Source organism: Drosophila melanogaster, chromosome 2L, assembly GCF_000001215.4.
Source record: "Drosophila melanogaster chromosome 2L".
Lineage (NCBI taxonomy): Eukaryota > Metazoa > Arthropoda > Insecta > Diptera > Drosophilidae > Drosophila > Drosophila melanogaster.
In genome coordinates, this window is record NT_033779.5 from 15,431,192 (window position 1) to 15,450,395 (window position 19,204).

At 41.3% G+C, this 19,204-nt stretch overlaps 1 protein-coding gene and 2 long non-coding RNA genes across 4 annotated transcripts, besides 1 other annotated feature; all 3 read left to right on the plus strand.

Annotated features, from left to right (window-relative positions):
* The first annotated feature begins 2,117 nt into the window (after window positions 1–2,117).
* CG4161 (uncharacterized protein) lies at window positions 2,118–4,113 on the plus strand. Of its 2 annotated transcripts, none has more exons than NM_001299026.1 (1): window positions 2,118–4,113. In NM_001299026.1, exon 1 carries the CDS (start codon window positions 2,264–2,266, stop codon window positions 3,716–3,718), a length of 1,455 nt encoding a protein of 484 aa, NP_001285955.1. In that variant the 5' UTR covers window positions 2,118–2,263; the 3' UTR covers window positions 3,719–4,113. The 2 variants fall into 2 exon arrangements, with proteins under 2 accessions (NP_001285955.1, NP_609753.1); NM_135909.3 differs by having other exon boundaries at window positions 2,118–4,051.
* A 442-nt stretch (window positions 4,114–4,555) lies between these two features.
* lncRNA:CR44861 (long non-coding RNA:CR44861) lies at window positions 4,556–5,129 on the plus strand. The gene has a single exon (NR_124281.1). It is a non-coding gene; the product is annotated as a long non-coding RNA:CR44861 (long non-coding RNA).
* A 5,280-nt stretch (window positions 5,130–10,409) lies between these two features.
* On the plus strand, window positions 10,410–11,123 carry lncRNA:CR44862 (long non-coding RNA:CR44862). The gene has a single exon (NR_124282.1). It is a non-coding gene; the product is annotated as a long non-coding RNA:CR44862 (long non-coding RNA).
* Window positions 11,124–14,914: 3,791 nt separating this feature from the next.
* Window positions 14,915–19,204: part of a mobile genetic element that runs on past the window's edge.

A 19,204-nucleotide genomic window follows, 5' to 3' on the forward strand; every position in this document is an offset into this window, starting at 1 on the left:
TGTTGGGATGCACGAAATGTTTATGGAAACTTGTAATGTAGGGCTGGTTTATCAATACCTTATAGAATAGTTAAAAGACTTGTACTTTTTAAATGTGCTCCCATTTTTTCGAGTGTGCCATTGGCCATTGTTTCTAAAATATTGTATGCACTTCCCTCGCTGCGGTGTCAGCTAATGGGACCCGCCACTTGAGCCTTGATTATCCCGGCCACATATGCAGCTGCCGCTCTCTCCGCTTTCGTTCTCGGTTTTGATTTTTTGTTGGGACCCCTAATTTGTTTATGACTCTGATAATGCAATTTTTTACTTGCAACGATCGGGGGCAGCAATCACATAAATATATTCACAATTCATATTCATATGATCTGCTCGGAGCAATTACCGGGTGAGCCATATTTTGTCACTTTTTTCTCGTGGCGGGTGAAAGTTGAGGCATTTTTATGGCAGAACATAATTCGGATACGGCAAGATAGCCGAGATCGCTGAATTGCTATTTTATGGAATTCGATATCCCTTTGATCTTAATTCGAGCTGCTTGGGCTGGGCCTCTTTTTACCGCTCCCGATATCGAACAATGGCCAGTCATAGACGCCAGTCCCCACACCCAAAGAAAAAAATTGACAATATTGCGTAGCGATGAGCACATGCCATAACTTGCCACAATAACTACGCAGCTGCTCGGCGATTTCGGTTTTGTGATTTCATAAGGGAACGTAATTCGGTCTTAACCCCCTTCCAAGTTCTCCCAAGATACTGAAGATTAAAATACCCTTGCCCCATTAAACAAGTTGTAATTTTATATATTTTGCTTTGATTTCAAATCATATCCTATCAGTGGGTATAAATAAATGTATTATTTATTGGTTCCCAAAATTAATAAGAATTTTATGGTATCCATTATGTTTTTTAGGGTATATAAAAGGTAACGTTAGCGTGGCAACACGCTACGGAAAATGGCGCACGAAATGTATGTAGCACCTTGAGTCGCAAATTTAAAGATAGCTATAAGAAATCACCACCGTACTTGGAACCGGATTTTCACGGGGGAAGTTTTCGATTTCTGAGGAAGAGAACACCTGGATGCGAATCGGCGGGGTCTAAGGTGCACGGCCAGCGATAAAGAGCCGCAAGTTTTACTATTTTGACGCACCGGTGTCTGCCACAGAAAATCACAAGAGGGGTAAGTGATACACTGTGAAAACTATTGATATTCGATCGTTCTTCCTACACTTTCGGTGAAAGCTTAATCTCTCATTCGTGTTGTTCTTTTGTTATTTTTGTCTTTGTAGTATTTTTTTAAATGTATTTTACTTTAAGGAATTGTATCTCTAGTTCTTTTTCTCAGTGTGGTGTTTATGAGTGTGTAATGGGCAAACAAATAATATCATATCAGTTCGGCTTCCTTTGGCAAATGCTTATGCAAATAGGGTACGATCGGGACGATCACTTGCGTCATCCGCAGTTCATAAACATTCAATTGGATCGGATCGGAACCGAAAGGGGTTGTCAGAGGAAGTGCACACCTTGCTCCATTAGCATAGAATTAACCCCGACAACTGTGAGATTGAGATTCCCACAGTGCAGCGGACTTGTTTATTAACATGTGACAATTATGCTAACTGCAATAACCCTCAGCCAACCCTTAGCCATGCTAAGATTTTCACCTATCCGGGACTGCAGCTCTGCAGCCATCCCAAACCGGATGCAATCAGGGATCAAGGGCAAGCACTCTAAGAATATGCAAATTTCATTTGCCACCGAACTTGTAAATTACACTTGGACATGCCGCGATGCGGATAACACCTGGGCATCGGAAGGAAGAGGTTCCATAAAGGGGAAACGGGAAGGTGGGATCACATTAATGCCGTGAGGTTTCCCACAGTACTTACCTGGTTTATATGGGGACATTTCTGGTTACTTCCCTTGGGGCAATCAAGGATGTGAGTTGTTAAATAGATGCGGCTTGAGTGGAAATCAACAGAGAATGCCCTTATTTACTTATTATTATTTGGATTTAATGAAATTTTATCACGAACTTCTTAGCTTATAAGCTTCATAAAAAGTAATACTGAATTACCAATTATTTATTGAACATATTTAAAAGTTCTCGATACCCAGGTAAGACTTGTTACAAATTTTTGATTCCTTAGTAAGTTTTCAGAATAAATTCCTAAAAGACCTTTCCTTTTTTTTTTATTTTTTCTTCAAAAAAAAAAAAAAAAATAGCAAAATCAAGCTGAATATTAAACTTAAAATAAAAAGTATGGGCTGGCGTGCCTCAACGCACTCGGATAAGTCCACTACCACAGATCTTTTTGAGGGCCCAACTCCTCGGCATTCTCTGCTGTCCGGAAGGTACAAACAGAGTTTCGCCTATTTGACGCTAAGGACTCGGATGCCGGGAATTATGCAGCAGATTATTATGCGGCTCCTATCCGATTTGCCAGATCTGGTGAATAAATATGGCGAAGAAGTGCGCAAGGATGTCAAACAAATAGTGGATGCCGTAGAGCGACTCAAGATGGAACTGAACCGGGATCGACAGTTCCTGCTGTTTCACGGCGCTGAGCCGGACAAAGTTGAGTGGAATGCCTTCATAACTGAGATGCCACGTCCCAAAAAGTCCTTTTTTCGCGCCTGTTGGCTTCATGCCGAGTGCTACTTGTACAGGCGAATCTTTTCCTTCTTCGAAAACAGTCGCCACCTGCAGAAATACGACTGCTTCGATCACTTGAAAAAGGAGGATCTGATGCTCAGCGAGATGGCCATGAGTGCCCTGGCTAGAGCCACGCGAGGCTTGGCCAAGAGTTACGATGCATTTAGCAAGCTTTTGCGGATTAACCTGTGGGGAAATCACTTTGAAATGCAGATCGGCGCCTTTAGATTCACGGAGGAAGATAGCAAGGACGATATAAATGTACTGGTTAAGGTGGCTGACATCGATAGGATACTCCTCGTGGACGACACCACTCTGATTTGGAATTGCTTGGTGTTGGCGAGCAAGAGCAGCGGGAATCGCATTGTGGACTTCATCTGCGACAATGGAGGCTTCGAGTTCTTCACGGATATGCTGTTACTGGAATATATGGTAGATAATAATCTGGCCACCCAAGTGCGTCTCCACGTCAAGGCCATTCCGTGGTATATATCCGATGTTACGCGTGCTGATATTGAATGGACACTAGATTTTCTGACTGGACACCGGGATGAGTGCCTTTCGGCGTTGGGCAAAAAGTGGACACACATGATGAATACCCAGAAAATCGTTATAGCTCCTACATCGTACTTCTGGACTGGACCACAGCCATATTTCGTTATGGTGGAATCGGATATCGAGCTTTATCGTTTGCTTACCACCTCCAAGTTGGCCATATTCAAGGGCGATCTCAACTACCGAAAATTGCTGGGTGACTTTATATGGGATTCCACAGAGGAGTTCATCACTTGCCTGCGCGGCTTTAGACCCACCAATATATGTGCTTTGCGGACTGTCAAATGCGAAGTGGTTTGCGGACTGTCGGAGGGATTGGCTGATTCGCTCTTAAAGAACGATCACAACTGGATGATCTCGGGTAACTATGGCGTTATCCAGTACACCGATTCACTGAAATGTTCCTGCGCCTTACCAGGCGTAGACAGCAGTGAGAAAAACACCCGTATGCCTGGTATGGTGGTGCCCCCGTCTGAAAGGTCGACCTTAACTCCCAATCATCCATAAATGAGTGCAAATTTGTCAGTTGAAAATCGAATGGCCTCGTTACACCCACTCGGAATCAGGTTGTTTGCAAGTGCTTCTCTCTCTCAAAAAAACAAAAAGCCCGAGGGATCGTTTGGGCCCGGCTCTAACAGCGACTCTCTTTCCGGCCAATTGCCGCTTGACTAATGCTGTGGTTTTTATAGATGGCGCGCACATGCGCACCCATTTGTCCTGACGACTCCCAATTTGGAAATGGAAAGTTGCCACACCGCCAAATGTTGCCAAAGGCGTGAATTCAAGGCAGCAAAAAAATATGAAAATTAAATATGTGCTGATTAAATTGATTGTCTTTCGAAATCAAATTTGTCACAGAACTACTGACTTTAAAAGTAAATTGCGAAAAATCATATATGTGCTGATAAAAATCTCAGTTATTGTTTTCAATTAATTGAAAGTTGCCAACTATTCTTGACTTCACTTTCTCGTTAGTTAGGCAATAATGCCTATTGTTTGAAACATCTTTTGTGAAAGAAAAATAATATTGCTCTACTAAGTTTAAACAAATTTCCCAGGCTCATTTTCACTAACTTTTTCATCCGGTTGCACCTCAATAAATATTATATCGATGGGAGACCAAGATCATCGAATTAGATTTGGTATCATGCCGAGCTTTCTCAGTAATTTGAAACCATACCAAAAAGTATCGACTAATAATTGTAAGAATGCTCCTTTAAATTCTGCCGATTCAAATTAAATCATTTTACTTGATTGCCCATTCCGAGTGAGTAAATATAAAAAAGCAGCGATCTAGAAATATTACAAAATCAAATGAACATTCTCACAGCCATTAAGGAGGCAATTTTTGAAAAGAGCAACATGAGGCCGCCAAATTCCGCTGCACATTTTCCGCCGTAGATCCAAGTACAGTTTCCAAAAAATCGAGGGCGATTAATCATCAGTATAGCAATGTTTGAGAACTCGACTGATTTATTTTCCCACCAAAATACAAAAGCCACCCTGCCGTCGGACAGGATTTACTGCGCAGCTGCAGGACAACCAACAGTCACGAAGAACCTCGTGCAGCTTCAATAGCAACAGCCTGCTGCTGGGTGGCATGGGGTGGGTTTATTTGTAGGGCTTGTCCTTGAAGGCACCCGGTGTTGTTTGGCTGTTTGGTGCCCGGTAAATGGTACCCGACACCAGGTTGCTGTCAAGCGACGCCTCTTCAGAGCCGGTGCTTTTGTCTCACTTGGCAACGTCGGGGTTGCAAAACTTTTCCCACCATTTCGACCCTGATTTCCACCCCACTCGATCGGGGTGAGTGGATAGTGCGCAGGTATGCAACAGAGGACCAGCTGCCGGCATGCAAACGAGTCCAACGAAGCTTTTGCCACTCTCAAATTGGATCTCACTCTGATGGAAAATTACCAAATTCCAGAATGTCCAAAGAGATTACAATGTAAGCAAAAAAAAAAATGTAGAATTAAAATTAGAAAGTCTTTTAAATTTTCAAGCCGTTTTAAGTATTGAGATTACTTCTCTTGAATTTAATAATTTTTAATAAAACGTATTATTCTGTATTATTTGTAAGTTACGGATTTGTCAACTAAAATATTGGGGGGAAATCTAAGATATGTGGGGGCAAACATGAGTCATAAACGATACAATACCCTACTTTGTATATTGAACTATTTGATATATCAATGATGGCACCCTAGAAAAGTTCATAGTTTAAGCATGCACTTCCTAACCCAAAGTACAGCAATTGTTATTTTCCGATCGAGTGAGTCACGCATGGGTCACTACTATTAAGTATTACGAAACTTTCAAGCAAACTGTTTGCCAGCTCGATTTATGGTTCACTCTGGACTAGTTTATAGGTAAAGTGATAAGCAGGAAGTACTCACGACGACAATACCACCCGTTCAGCCATTAGCGGGAGCCACCTGAATTATGGGCGAATTAAATCGAACTCGATTCGCAGGCAATTATCTGGGGTAGCCGGGGATTGCAAATCTTTGGACTACAAGGGGGGCCGAAAGAGCAGTTGACATAAACCTTTCGCCGGCAGCTCCTCCGCCAAAGGCGCTGACAAGTGGTTGGGTTGTGCCGCAAAAAGGTCAACATTTCGTAATCAGCTTAGTGGCTTTTGTATGCACGTAACCATAACCATGCCCCATGTCATCCTGTATTTCACAGGAACCGCGAGCGGTTTGCACCGGGCCATACTGTCAACCCGCCAGCGGCGCGAGATTGTGGAACACCGTTCGCCGGCTGACCAAGTGGTAGCTCGTTGCCCAAAAAAAGGAAAAATGACTAGAAAAACTGCGACTATCAGCCGCTAACATTCAAATTCAAATTTGCTTAGGCCCACCGACAAAAATTAGGCGCAGACTTGGGCGCTAATCTGGTTTTAAACTGAGTTTGGGTCTGCGTCCAGTCTGCTGCCGCGATGCGGGTGTGTTCCGAGCCACGCAGAGTTCCACGTCTTTCTTGGCCATTGAGCACTGAGCAGCCAACTTGGGACTTCAAAAATAGCTAGATCGCATCAAAATAAATTACCTTAAATTATTATTTTCTTCATAGAATCTTTCTTATGCCAAATATGCAAATATATGATTTATGATCCAATAAAATATATTATGTTGTAACTAAACCATAAATGTATATTCTGATATAGAAACTATTAATGAAATAGCTTTGAAGCCGACTTACAGACAAATTAAATGCTTTAAAAATGTTTTAGTAAATTATCTATTGTTCAACGAGTATAAAATTTATTATTTTTAAAGCTATTCGTGCAATGAATTTGATATCAATAAGTGTGCATAAGGTCCTTTAAAATAGCCAAACTTGTTGGGATCTAAAATAGCCCAATAGCCAAGACCGGCACGCTTGTTGGCCAGTTACTAGCCTTTTGCCTCACCCCATGTCCAGCAACCAGTTTGCAGGCGAGGTGATCGAGTGTGTGGGGCACCCGCACCTGGCCAACTGCCCAACTTACGACTTTCGGCGAGTCCAACTGACCAGCTGCCAACCGATTCTCCCTGGCCTACCCACCCTAGTCTCTATTATGCCATCCTTGGCATTTCCACCTCTGCGGACTGATCCTGTGCAGGGCTGTTAGCCAGACATCATCCATTAAATGGGCGTTTAGTAAAGAGGCTCCTGAACGTAGTATGCAAACTTTGTTTAGCAATAGTTATAATTAGGAAAACTTAAGTGCTTACAATGCTATTAAACAAAAAAAAGCATTGTTACTTATTCGGTTTTTATTTTACAATGCATATATGAATTGTTTTACAAATGTAAATAAAACTGTAAGAGTTTCAAAAAAAAAAAACAAGAAACCTATCAAAAAAATAAAATCCCATTAATCTTTTCAACGGCCTTAATCCTTTTAATGTTTTGAATGTTCACCATTGCCATTGATAAGGCAAGTGCTTTTCACAAGAAATGTGCCCAAAAAGCCTATTAAGTATTAATGGTTATTTGTCTGGGACATGAAGATATGAAAATATGGGTTTATGGCGAAATAAAATTTGAACTTTTGTATTTGTTTAATACTAAAGCAGTCCACACCCGTTGGACTTTGTCGGAAAATTAGGAAATTAACACCGAGTCCTGGGCGACACTTTGACTGAAGATTGATGGTCCAGTCGGCGGGCCAGAGAAACGCCTTTCCATTTTGAATGGAAATAGAAAACAGGTTGCCCCAATGGCTCGTTCGGCATTAAGAGAGACCCACAGCCAAATATACAAATACCACAAGTGCGCTGTAATTCGTCTACTCAACGCCAGAGCCTGATTTGCTGATTAGCAACACTCTCCGTCATATTCTGAAACCCAATTACAACGCCACTGACAAGACAAACGGCCAAACAGTTGCGACTCCAGTCTCCCAGCTTGGGCCACGTGAACACCCTTATGCAAAAACAAATCAAAACAGCATAAAAAGTCGTAAATCTATGCCGAAAACAACAACAAAATACAAAACAACGGTCTTAGAGCATGTGCCACAGCCAAAAAGGCGAAGAAAAAGTCTGGCTAAAACCACGGCCAAAAACCTCTAGCCAAGACACTTGGCCACTCGAGACAGCGGCTGCTGTGATAAAATATGAGACAGTGGGGCAGACAGTCAGCGGTTTCGGTTTTTTTTTTTTTTTGGCGGTGCAAAACGTGGGGCAGGCAATGATTCAGTACAAAAGCAGCCAAAGGAAAGAAGTCCGCCGAGACACTTGAATATATATGACCCGGCGGACAGACGTCCGAGCACTAGACGCCACCTAGCGAGCGAGTGGGGAAACCAACCTGTCAGTCCAAGATATAAAACTCGGATTAGAGATGTGAGGTGTTCAATGATGTTGCGATTAAATTTAATAATTTGAATTTATATATTGAATAATTAAAAAAGATGTTTGAAAACAATTCACTTTGTATATTTAATTATAATATAATTTAAGCTAAATTATTATTGTACAATCATGATGCCTTTCTCAAGACTGTTTCTATTCTTACTTTCTATATTCTATAATTGTTTCAAACTTTTGAATCTAATTCTTTGTATTTAATAACAAAAAGAAGCCGTGTCACGGTGCCTCCGCCACCATACTCATTCGCTCTCTCCATATGCAGAGTGGGTTCCTTTTTGAAAATGTCATGCTTTTGTTGCTATTTCCAATATTTATTTATTTGCCAGGCAGTGCGCCGATGCATTAGAGGCAATAAAATAAATAAAAATTGAAATTGACCACGTCAGAGAATTTTGGCATTCATAATGCATGAGTTTTGATTTCTTGGCGACGTCGCCGTTGGCCAAATATAAAAAAAAAGGTCCAGCGCGAAAAATCACTTAACTTTTTCATTGAATGCGGATAGCAGGATTTATGTTAACTACTCGACTTGTTATAATTGGTATATTAAATGATTTAACAGTCTGCCTGTGCTCGCAGCCCAAACAGAAATCAATTCGCATCGCGAGAGGGTGTAGCATGGGATTTGGATGTGGGACCTGGGACCTGGAATGGAACTCTGACTTCGAATCCGACTCTGGACATTCGCCTGAAAACTGGCTTAATATTATTTATGAGCCGACTGCTCGCCATATCACGTAATAATCACGCACATAAATGGCCAGTTAAATGCTGGCCAGACCTCTCGGGCCAGTTGCATTTCATATTTCATCTCGGTTGATATTTGCAAAACATGCGCGAGAGTGGCGCAAATAAAAAATTAAGTAATAGATTTTGTCGCTGCGATAACGCAAAAGTGCTAAAATATTTCAAAATGCGTCAAAGCTAATTTATAGATAATTTTTATTTAACAGCGACGAATTGAACGCGGATTAGACCACCAAACGAGATACTTTCTGCTTTGTGGGAGTACAGAGTTTGTGGGCTCACAGATCTGATTAAGGTGGCATTTTTATACTTTAAAGATTGAGTGATGTTTTTATTGTTCGCTATATCATGCTCTTAACAATAATCAGAGTTTTTTTTTACTTTCATAATACAATTAAATTTTTATTTATATATTTATGAGAAATTTTCAGCCATAAAACTTTACGTCAAGTTGCCTCAATGCCTCAACCAACTAAAGGAAAACTCTACCCAAGCCAGTTGAACAGCTCGCTTGTCAATTGTAATGGCACAACAGCATCACACAATTACAAGAAAATTGCCAGCGATTGATGTCCATGGAACGTCATACCGATATCCAATAGCCAAGACCACATCCATGCCATGTCCGAGCGGAAAACATGCCGTGACTGCCAGGGAGTCGCGGACTCGGTTTCGGATTCAGAGTCAGGGCTGTCAGTTGAATCACCTTCATTTTTAATGGAGACAAGTGTCAGTAATTTATGCACAATGGACCCGGCAAAACGAAGAAGATGCTGCACAAACAAGCGCAGAAATTGATGCACAAGTTAAACAAATTAAAATCGATTGTCGGCCAGCCAGGCTCTGGCTCTGACTCTGGCTCTCCAGTGAACCTGAGCTTGAGTCTCGGCCATAGACTTTGACTGTGACTGAGCCTCCATTCCAGGGTCAGGTTAGTGTGCGCGGGGTCAATGCGAATTGTGTGAAAATGACCGCAGTCGGTCGGAGATTCTCTGAGTGTAAGCGATCTTGGCACTTCATTATTCACGCGCGTGCTTCGTTCAAGGCTCGCGGCTGGCTCGAATCTGGACCCTGGCCATAAGACTGGCTCTAAGTTGGGTCCCTGGCGGAAATGTCAATGGCAAATCACTTAATTTGTATGGCAATTTTCGCCATTCGACCGCTAGGAGAAAAGAAAACGTGCTGGGGAAAATTGTGGTCAGTGCTCACGATGGTGCAAATTCGATCAAATAATGTACAAACATTATTGTGGATTATCCCAGTGGTGTTTCTTTTTAAGTTTCTAAGCTGTGATCGTTTGTCGTTCGACAGTTAAGTTGCCCCCGAGCAGGGGACTCTCCGTGACCTCTCGAGACAGGGTCAGTGAGGTCAGGCAAGTTGCTACATAGTTGCTTGCTTAGCTTAATTCTTGAAAAGTGCAGAGGGAGGCGCTGAATTGGGACGGTATTTGAGAATATCTAATTACCAAAATTCAATTATTCCAGTAATTGGTTAGTTTTTAATTAACAAAGTATTTGTATCTTTAAAAAAGATAAAAATCCTTTTTTTTTGCTGAATGTGTAATTCCTTTATTGCAGCTTAACCTTTGTAAGAGCACTTGTGGCGATGTCAGGTCATCTAATAAGCTCCACAATGGAAACCGCAGAGAGCAAAAACGACAATAATGAGCTACGGACAAACTACAATGGCACAGCCTCATCAGTCGTTCTGTACAAAAGCTCTGCGATCCACCCTCAGATGGCCACATGTCAACCCTCTCCTAGCCGCCAGATGACACACCCACATCACAATCCATACCCACGTCCAATGAAGACGCGTGTCGCTGGTCAGCCCACAATGGAGTTGGAAATTTAGACGGAACGATGGAGTTCGCGATAGCGGAGCGCGTGTCACACAACAACAAGTCAAACCGGAAAGCAGACGATCCCCAGAGAAGGAGTACCAGGACTAGGACCACGACCAGGACCTGCATACTGTCTGCAAAGAAGGTGGAACTGCAGAAGGTCGCAGCAGAACAAAACGGAACGTGCAAAGTGTGGGTCACGTGTCGCATATTAAGCACTGAACGCTGCTCGAAACGTATGTCAAATGCCCGGGCCATCGGCAGCGAGGGGTTAAGCCGCCGGCGTGCATGAAGCGAGGGGTTAAGCCAACAGGGCGAGGGTGTTCAGGCAGCCGTGACGCCCACTTGCCACCCTCACCCTTAGCGCCTAACTCATCCCTCCCCCTTGTTGACTTTCAACTGTGTGGCCAGCGAGAAATTACATGAAACAGTGAGGGTACACTGAAAAACAATACGTATACCTAAGTATACCTGGTATACATACAATTGAGTGATTCTTATTAAAATTTAAAGTATTAAAATGCCTTCCTTAATCATGCGTATTTTTCATGTAATATCTTGAACATATAATATATATAAAAATATTTTCTACTAATACTATTTTCTATATATTACATTACTATATTGTAATTTTTTTATTTCTCTCTGTGGAGTGACGTCAAGTAAATAATATCATCAGCGTTTGTCGCTCATTAATGGATCGAAGAGAACGTAGGGTGCAAAACCACCCTTGAGTCCTTTGCAACTTGCCATTTAATTTGGCTTAATTTAATTTTTACTGGTAGCTACCAGAAACTGCTACAGCGGCAGTTTTGCCAAATTCACAGCGATTGTGATTTGACAATTGTGGGAATATGTGTTGGGACAATATGGAATCTGTCATTTCATTCCACCCCGGGTTGCATATTCTTATGTTCTACCGAGTATTTCGCCGACTTTGTATTGAAACATGTGCAATGATGCATGGCCACTTTATGAGGGAACACCATTAGAAGAGCACACATTATCATCGATGGGTTGCAATAATTGATATCTGTTTAGTCACTATTTGATTTCTGATCTGCGATCACCCACCCCAAGGGGCGAAAAAGGTCGCTCAACGTTAACCGTTAATTGTTTTGGGTCAACTTAGAGCACATATTTATCCAGGATTGGTCATAGAATGAAGTGCATTTCCAATGGGAAATTTAGGGAGATTCAAGCGTGGGAATAGGAAATCGATGGACTTGCTCTAATGGAACCTTTTATGACTTACTCATTGATTTCAGGTGTGATCAAAACCGGCAAAGTGTGACTGCCTTTTACATGGGAAAATATTAGAAATATTACAAAGGAAGTTAAATGTTATATTATTGATTCTAATGATTTCTGTACTATCATGGGAACCTTTAAGCGCCATCCAATCGGACTGTGGACTTGTGGGAACTGCTTGGCATTGCTTTATTCCAAGAAGAATTAATTTACTAACTGAGACAATTTAAAACAATTGAGTTACTTTCCCTACATATAGCCAAATACTGTGGCTTAGTCTCGGAATCGAGAGCCATCAAAAATGGATCAATTAAATTGATTTTCAGGACGTGCTTGTCCGTTTGTTGGCCCCAAACCAATTTTTGCCAGCCTGAATCCATAAAATTAGCACTAAATATTGTTCGCTTGCTGAGCTCATTAAAGGCCGAATCTATGCATGCAATTTGCTGCTAATGTCTTAAACCCTAGTCCCAAAGATGGGAGGGCCAGGGCCATGGCCAGCTAGCTAGCCAGTCAGTCCGTCAGTTTAAATGGCCCATCTGAAAGCCGAGACCATTACAGGCCATTACAAAAAGGAGTTCGAACGACGAAGAAATGTTAAAAGCAAGTCCAAACTAATTTCAAGCACCCTCAGGTGATGAAGACAATTAAATATTCGTGATTTAACGATCACTTTGCAATGCTCCAAACTGTCAGGCAGAGTCGAGCCTGCTCAGACGTTCCGAGTCCCATTCCGCCAAATGTAAATGACTTCGAGACGTACGATGGAGCCCTAGCTAAAATTTCTAGCGGCCAAGATAAAGATCACACAGTGGACCTGGCCAAAAAGAACTAAAGCAGCCTCTTTTCTCCCTTGTTTTGTTTTAATTTTTTTTTTTTTTTCGTTTCCGTGCTCATCACGAATTTTCCACCGAGCCAAGAGGAGTAAACTGAAACAGGTTATGGCCAGTTTGCAGCTTTGTTGTTGCCAATTTGCCTATCAACAAGCGATCGATTAAGTACGCCTACCAAGCCGCAGTTCGGGATTTGGGATTTGGGAAGGCTAACGTTTCGTCTGCATACAGCCAATATTGGTCACAAAGTCAAAATGTTAATAAATGCAGTCGGTCCGCAGCTGAATCTGAATCTGAAGCCGGCCTGAAACCGCAAGGCGGCTTCCCTGGCCGGCGGATTCTGATTTCGAGACGACCCACCCACCCGCAAGTAGAGAGTGGTCAAGTTAAAGCTGCCGATGCTGCGGCAGCAGATTCCAATCAGGTGTAATAATTCTTATTGGCAACGCTTCGTCGAGAAGACTTTCTTTTAATATGCCCCGGCGACTGAAGACTGGCTGGCGATGGACTCGTGATCCGAAAGCGGGAGTAAATAGTTCTGGAGATGACAACTTTAATATATTTTTATCCAGAATCACTTTTTTTGGATAAAATATTTAAGGAATTTAAATGCAAGTCGCAATTATAGCTTAATTATTTATTTAAGTATATAACTTGGGATAGGTGCTCTCACATCTCATAAAGTGAGAGCTGAGATTAAAGTTTCTATAAAATTAAAACGAGACAAGCTTTTAATGACACTTCCTGTGCTCTTTTCTGCAGCGTGCCCTTTTAAAATTTATTAATACCATGACTTGTTTCTAGTAACTCAACACCTAAGACTATTAATTCATTTTTATGGCTTTGGCAAAGGCCAACATCTGAATGTAGTGTGACGATTTCATTTTTAAAAAACCATAAAAATTGCTAATAATTTAAATGGCTACTTAAATGGATTTTAATTACCATAGGAACCTGCAGAACGCTGGTCACGAGTCCATCTCCTTGGCCGTCGTTTACTGTTAGACGCAGAAGAGTTTGAATTGGAGTTCTCTCTTTCTCTCTGCGCACTTCACGATTTTTGATTGATCGTGCATACTAAACTATAAATCCATCGTGATACATTGGGGCGATCAGGCGAGCCAAGTCGGACGTTCGAAGCTCTTGAATGGAGGGGGGGGGGGAGCAATGGTTTGGATATATCTAAGTAGGTAGGTAGGTGGTGGTGGGGCTTGAGCTGAAGCTAGTCTCCCGATCGAGGAAGACCCATTTTCATATTAGCAGAGCACACACATCGAGGGCTCTGCAAATTTGTGGCATCAATCAGAGGCGGCTAATGCAGGCCGTTAATCGTTTCTCAGTCGACTGCACTTTGCCTAATTTTGGGTGCGTTTTTATCGCACACAGCTGCTGGAAGAGTTTTATTGGGCATAAATATCTTTGGGGTACAACTAATTAGTGGGTGTTTGTCGCAGGCAAGGTGTCCCAGAGCCCCATCACATCCCTCAAGCGGATCGGATGGGGTGGAGCAATGATGTTAAATCAATTCCCCCAGCGATGTCGCACTTAACTTTCCCCCTTTTCTTGCTAGGTATTTTTGGCGCTGCCTCTGAAAAATTATTGAAATTTTTATACCGCCAGTGGGCTTTGCGTCGTCCGCCGTCTATTTCGATGTCTGGCCTGGCATTAAATGCGATTAAATTGATTCCCGAGCAAATGCCATCAAATCGCTGCGTTTGACTTTGATTTTATATCTCTTTCATCGCCGAAGGCTTTGTCACCTTTCGCCCAAGTTCTCCAAAAATTGGGAAATCTCAGAGCAGAGACCTCCCTTCCGTTGACGGATTGTCCCGTGCAAGAAGTTTTACTGCACTTTAAGAGTAAATCTGTGGCCGTCGTAAAAGTTGTTTTTATTCTTTTAGTATCCCTGCACCGACTACAAAATCCCCCAGCGATGGCCCGTTTTATGTGCGTCGCAACTAAGCCAAATTCAGCGATTATGGGCCATCATGGGTGTGTTTGCAGCTAACAAAACATAACATATCGATTGATATGGGGAAATAACACTTGGACCGGCTAAGCCCCGTTGAAAACATGACGTTTATGTCCTCTAAGACTGGAAGATGGGATGCCGATGCCTGTTCTCGAAAATGATTTTGTAAATACTGGTATTCTTCACTTTAGAATAGGGTGTAGTATGTGCATATATCGAGGGTACACTGTACCTATAAGTACACAGCAACACTTAGTTGCATTGCATAAATAAATGTCTCAAGTGAGCGTGATATAAGATCACCCATTTATGCTTTAAGCTAAGTCAGCATCCCCACGCTGGCCGCTGGCCATATATGCGCATAAGCTCTCTCTCTCTCTCTCTTATACATATATATATACGCTGCTCTTCTGCCGCTGTCGACGGCGGCGCAGTCGCAGTATTTAGGTAAGATTAGACACTCTGTAGAGGTTAAGCGGGCAGAACCGTTTCTGCTACTCGAAGAGATAAGAAGAAATAAAAAGGTGGCCTGACGGCTGCACCCAACTGCAAGGAAAACACGTGTTCTCAATTGGTGGCATATATTGGTTTATTACATGGCGACCGTGAGGCAGGAGCCTGCGATCTGAGGACTACTGAGGAAATGCTGCTAATATTGCCGATTTGATTTGGGAATTCTAAACAGCGACAACAGGTGTGAGAAGCAGGCCGCCCCTTACACCAGTGCGGGAGACCTAGAGACGGGACACTGATGAAAAAAAAAGAAACAAAAATACTGAGTGAGTAGAGTGTGGTAATGGGCAAACGCGGATGTCAGGAAATCAAAAATAAAGGTATAGCACATATTAAGTGGCTATGATATACAAATAAAACACCGCCCCCATGGGCAACGGCACAGAAATTAACTGCCGAATTAGACTTTCTGAAAGAAAACCTCCAGCAAAGAAAGCCGAATACCACAACTCACTCAGCAAAAATAGAAATAATCAATGAAGAAATAACTGAAAATTCAACATCACCCAAGCCGAAAAGACCCGACGTCTGCATGAAAGACTGCCCTCGACCATTGTAAGCCGCAACAGCAATTAGCACGGCATCCTGCGAGGGTAGGATTAGGATAAAGGATAAAGGATTCCACCGGCGCGCCGCACATGACAACAGCGAATGTCTACCAAGCAGACGTTCGAACACCCTGCTCCTGTCGAGCAAAGGGATCTGCCAAGTATCAAAGAGGTAATAGAGGTAGATCCGTCCGCGGGACCAAAGCCCTTGACCATACAAGAGTACAAGGCACGGACTGCAGCGAGGGAGCAGCCACCTAAAAAGAAGAGGGGTGGCCGCCGGATTAAGTTGCTCAGCGCCCGGAGGCTCAACATCGAACTACTGAAGACGGCAACTAATGAGGAAGACCGGCAGCGCTACAAAGAGCGCCTTGCAGCCATCAATCAACAACTTCGTGGTGCGAAGTAAAGCGGCGGGCTGCGTTATACGCCATAGCCTCAACCGCCCAAATATTATATTAATGTTGTCGATGCGGTTTCCGCTGCAACAAAATTACTAACTTATCAGGGACCCATTTCATAACTAACACATTATACTCAGTCCTAAACTTAAAATAAGTAATAATATTGTAAAATTGCAAATTGCAACCGATGTAAACTGAGTATAATGAATTCATCTATCAAGTAAAAATATGTTTAACAACAGTTTAGACCTATTAAAATTTCGAGCTATATTTATATCTGATCGAGATAACAATAATTGACCAATTCTCAAAGTTAAAATTCTATTTGTACTTTTGATATACAAATAAAGACTAATTTTCCCCATATCAAAATGGGACATAAGTCGTGGATACAACCCCACAGTTAAATTCAATGTACTTACTATTTTTGATTTTAGTTATCCTATCAGCCTTTTTAACCTGGCCTTAAAACTTTATCAGTTTCACAAAAGATCGTTGAAAAGACTTACATGAGTCGAGCCAATGATTTAGACAAAATCTAATAGAAACTACACCAAAAAGGTACAAGTGCGATTACATCGCTAAAAGGTACATACATGGAATGGCTAAACTTAACCATATCCATAAACAATATTAGAGATGCTTTTGATAAATCCTATAAATGTATTAATAAAACCGCGCTGATCAAAACTCAGACGCTTATTTTTCACATAAAGGTATTGATAACACAATACAACACATTACAAAACCTAATAGTAACAAACAAAAGCAAACTCACTGAAGAACATAAAGTCCAATGCTTCAAAGTTCTCAGTTCATTTGGTAAAAGACTACATAATACCAGCGTTAGACACAGTATTATAATAGAAGTCCCAACAGAACTAACCAAAATAGCAGAATTCGACGAAAGCCAGTTAAGAGACTTGGACGAGTCGCAGCCGTTAGAAGATTTAGATATCGAAAGCGATATCGAATCAATAGAAGAATTAAAATTTAATACCGTACAACCAAATACAAGAAACATGGCCAACGCATTAGAAGCTCAGAGAGCATACGTTAAACAGGTATCTGCCACAGTACCTGAATTCGATGGTAAGAAACTCCATTTAAACAGGTTTGTGACAGCACTTAAGTTGACGGATCTAACTAAAGGAGATCAAGAAACTTTAGCAGTAGAGGTCATAAAGACCAAAATTATTGGCCCATTAAACTATAAAGTAGAACATGCGACAACGATACAGGCAATAATTACCATATTGCAGGCAAACGTAAAAGGCGAATCGCCTGACGTTATAAAGGCCAAATTAATAAATGCCCAACAAAGAGGCAAGACCGCGTCTCAGTATGTTACAGAAATAGACAGTATGCGTAAGCAGCTCGAGGCAGCTTACATAGACGGCGGATTAGACGCCGATAATGCTGACAAATTCGCGACTAAAGAGTCGATATCAGCAATGACCAAAAACTGTGCCAACGAGGCACTTAAAATGATCTTAACTGCAGGTACATTTAGTACATTCAACGACGCAATGGAAAAATACCTACATTGCAGTACAGAAATAACCGGCAATTCAAATACAGTCTTATTCTATAATGGGAATAATAGACGTGGTAATTATAATGCCTACTATCGTGGTAGAGGCAGAAATAATTATAACCATAATTATAACCAGAATTATAACCAAGGTTATAATAATAACAACAGAGGTCGCGGAGGCTACCGCGGCCACGGTAATAACAGAGACGGAGGTAACCGAAGGGGTAACCAAAGTCAGAATAATAATAACAACCGAAATGTGCGTAACGTACAATCGGAAAACAGCCAGACCCCCTTAAGCGATCAACAGTAAAAGTGTTTAAAGTAAACCTAAATCTGAGTATTTTCATTAAGACAAAAAACCATGAAACAAACACAGTTCTTACATTACTAATAGACACAGGTGCAGAAATTTCATTGCTAAAAGCCAAAGCAAAGGAATATAATAATATAAATTTCAGTAATATATCAAATATTACAGGTATTGGGCAAGGAACCATACAGTCTATAGGTACAGTAGATCTTGACATACGCATTCAGGATGTTCTAGTGCCACATGAATTTCATGTAGTACCTGAGAATTTTCCGATACCATGCGATGGCATAATCGGAATAGATTTTATCAAGAAATACAATTGCGTATTAGAGTTTCAAAATAACAAAGACTGGTTCACAATAAGACCCAATAACTTCAGTAGACAGATTAGTGTACCAATTACACATAACTTAGACTCCAACACACTCTTATTGCCAGCTAGATGCGAAGTAATCAGACAAGTCAAATTACTCACTAACGAAAAAACGGTGGTAGTACCAAATCAGGAGCTGCAACCAGGTATAATAGTAGCAAGCACCATTGCCGATAGCAAAAACGCATTGATTCGCATTATAAATACAAATAATAAAGACGCCATAATAGATAGCGCGAAGATCAAATGCGAATCAATGAAAGACTATGACATTTTTACAACACCAGTAGAAAAGGAAAATAGAACTGAAGAAATTTTAAAACAATTAAGATTCCCTAAACAATTCAATAATGAACTAACTAAGTTATGCACCGAGTTTAGCGATATTTTTGGTCTAGAAACAGAACCAATATCGGCTAACAATTTCTACAAACAAAAACTCAGATTAGGGGAAAAAACACCGGTCTATATAAAAAACTATCGCATGGCAGATAGCCAAAAACCAGAAATCGCCAGACAGGTAAAAAAATTAATAGATGATGGAATAGTTGAACCATCAATGTCTGAATATAATAGTCCATTACTTTTGGTTCCAAAGAAACCACTTCCGAATTCCACGGAAAAAAGATGGCGATTAGCAGTTGACTATCGTCAAATAAATAAGAAACTATTATCAGACAAATTTCCACTTCCAAGAATAGAAGATATTCTTGATCAATTAGGAAGAGCAAAGTATTTTTCATGTCTCGACCTAATGTCTGGATTCCACCAGATAGAACTAGAAAAAAGGTATAGAG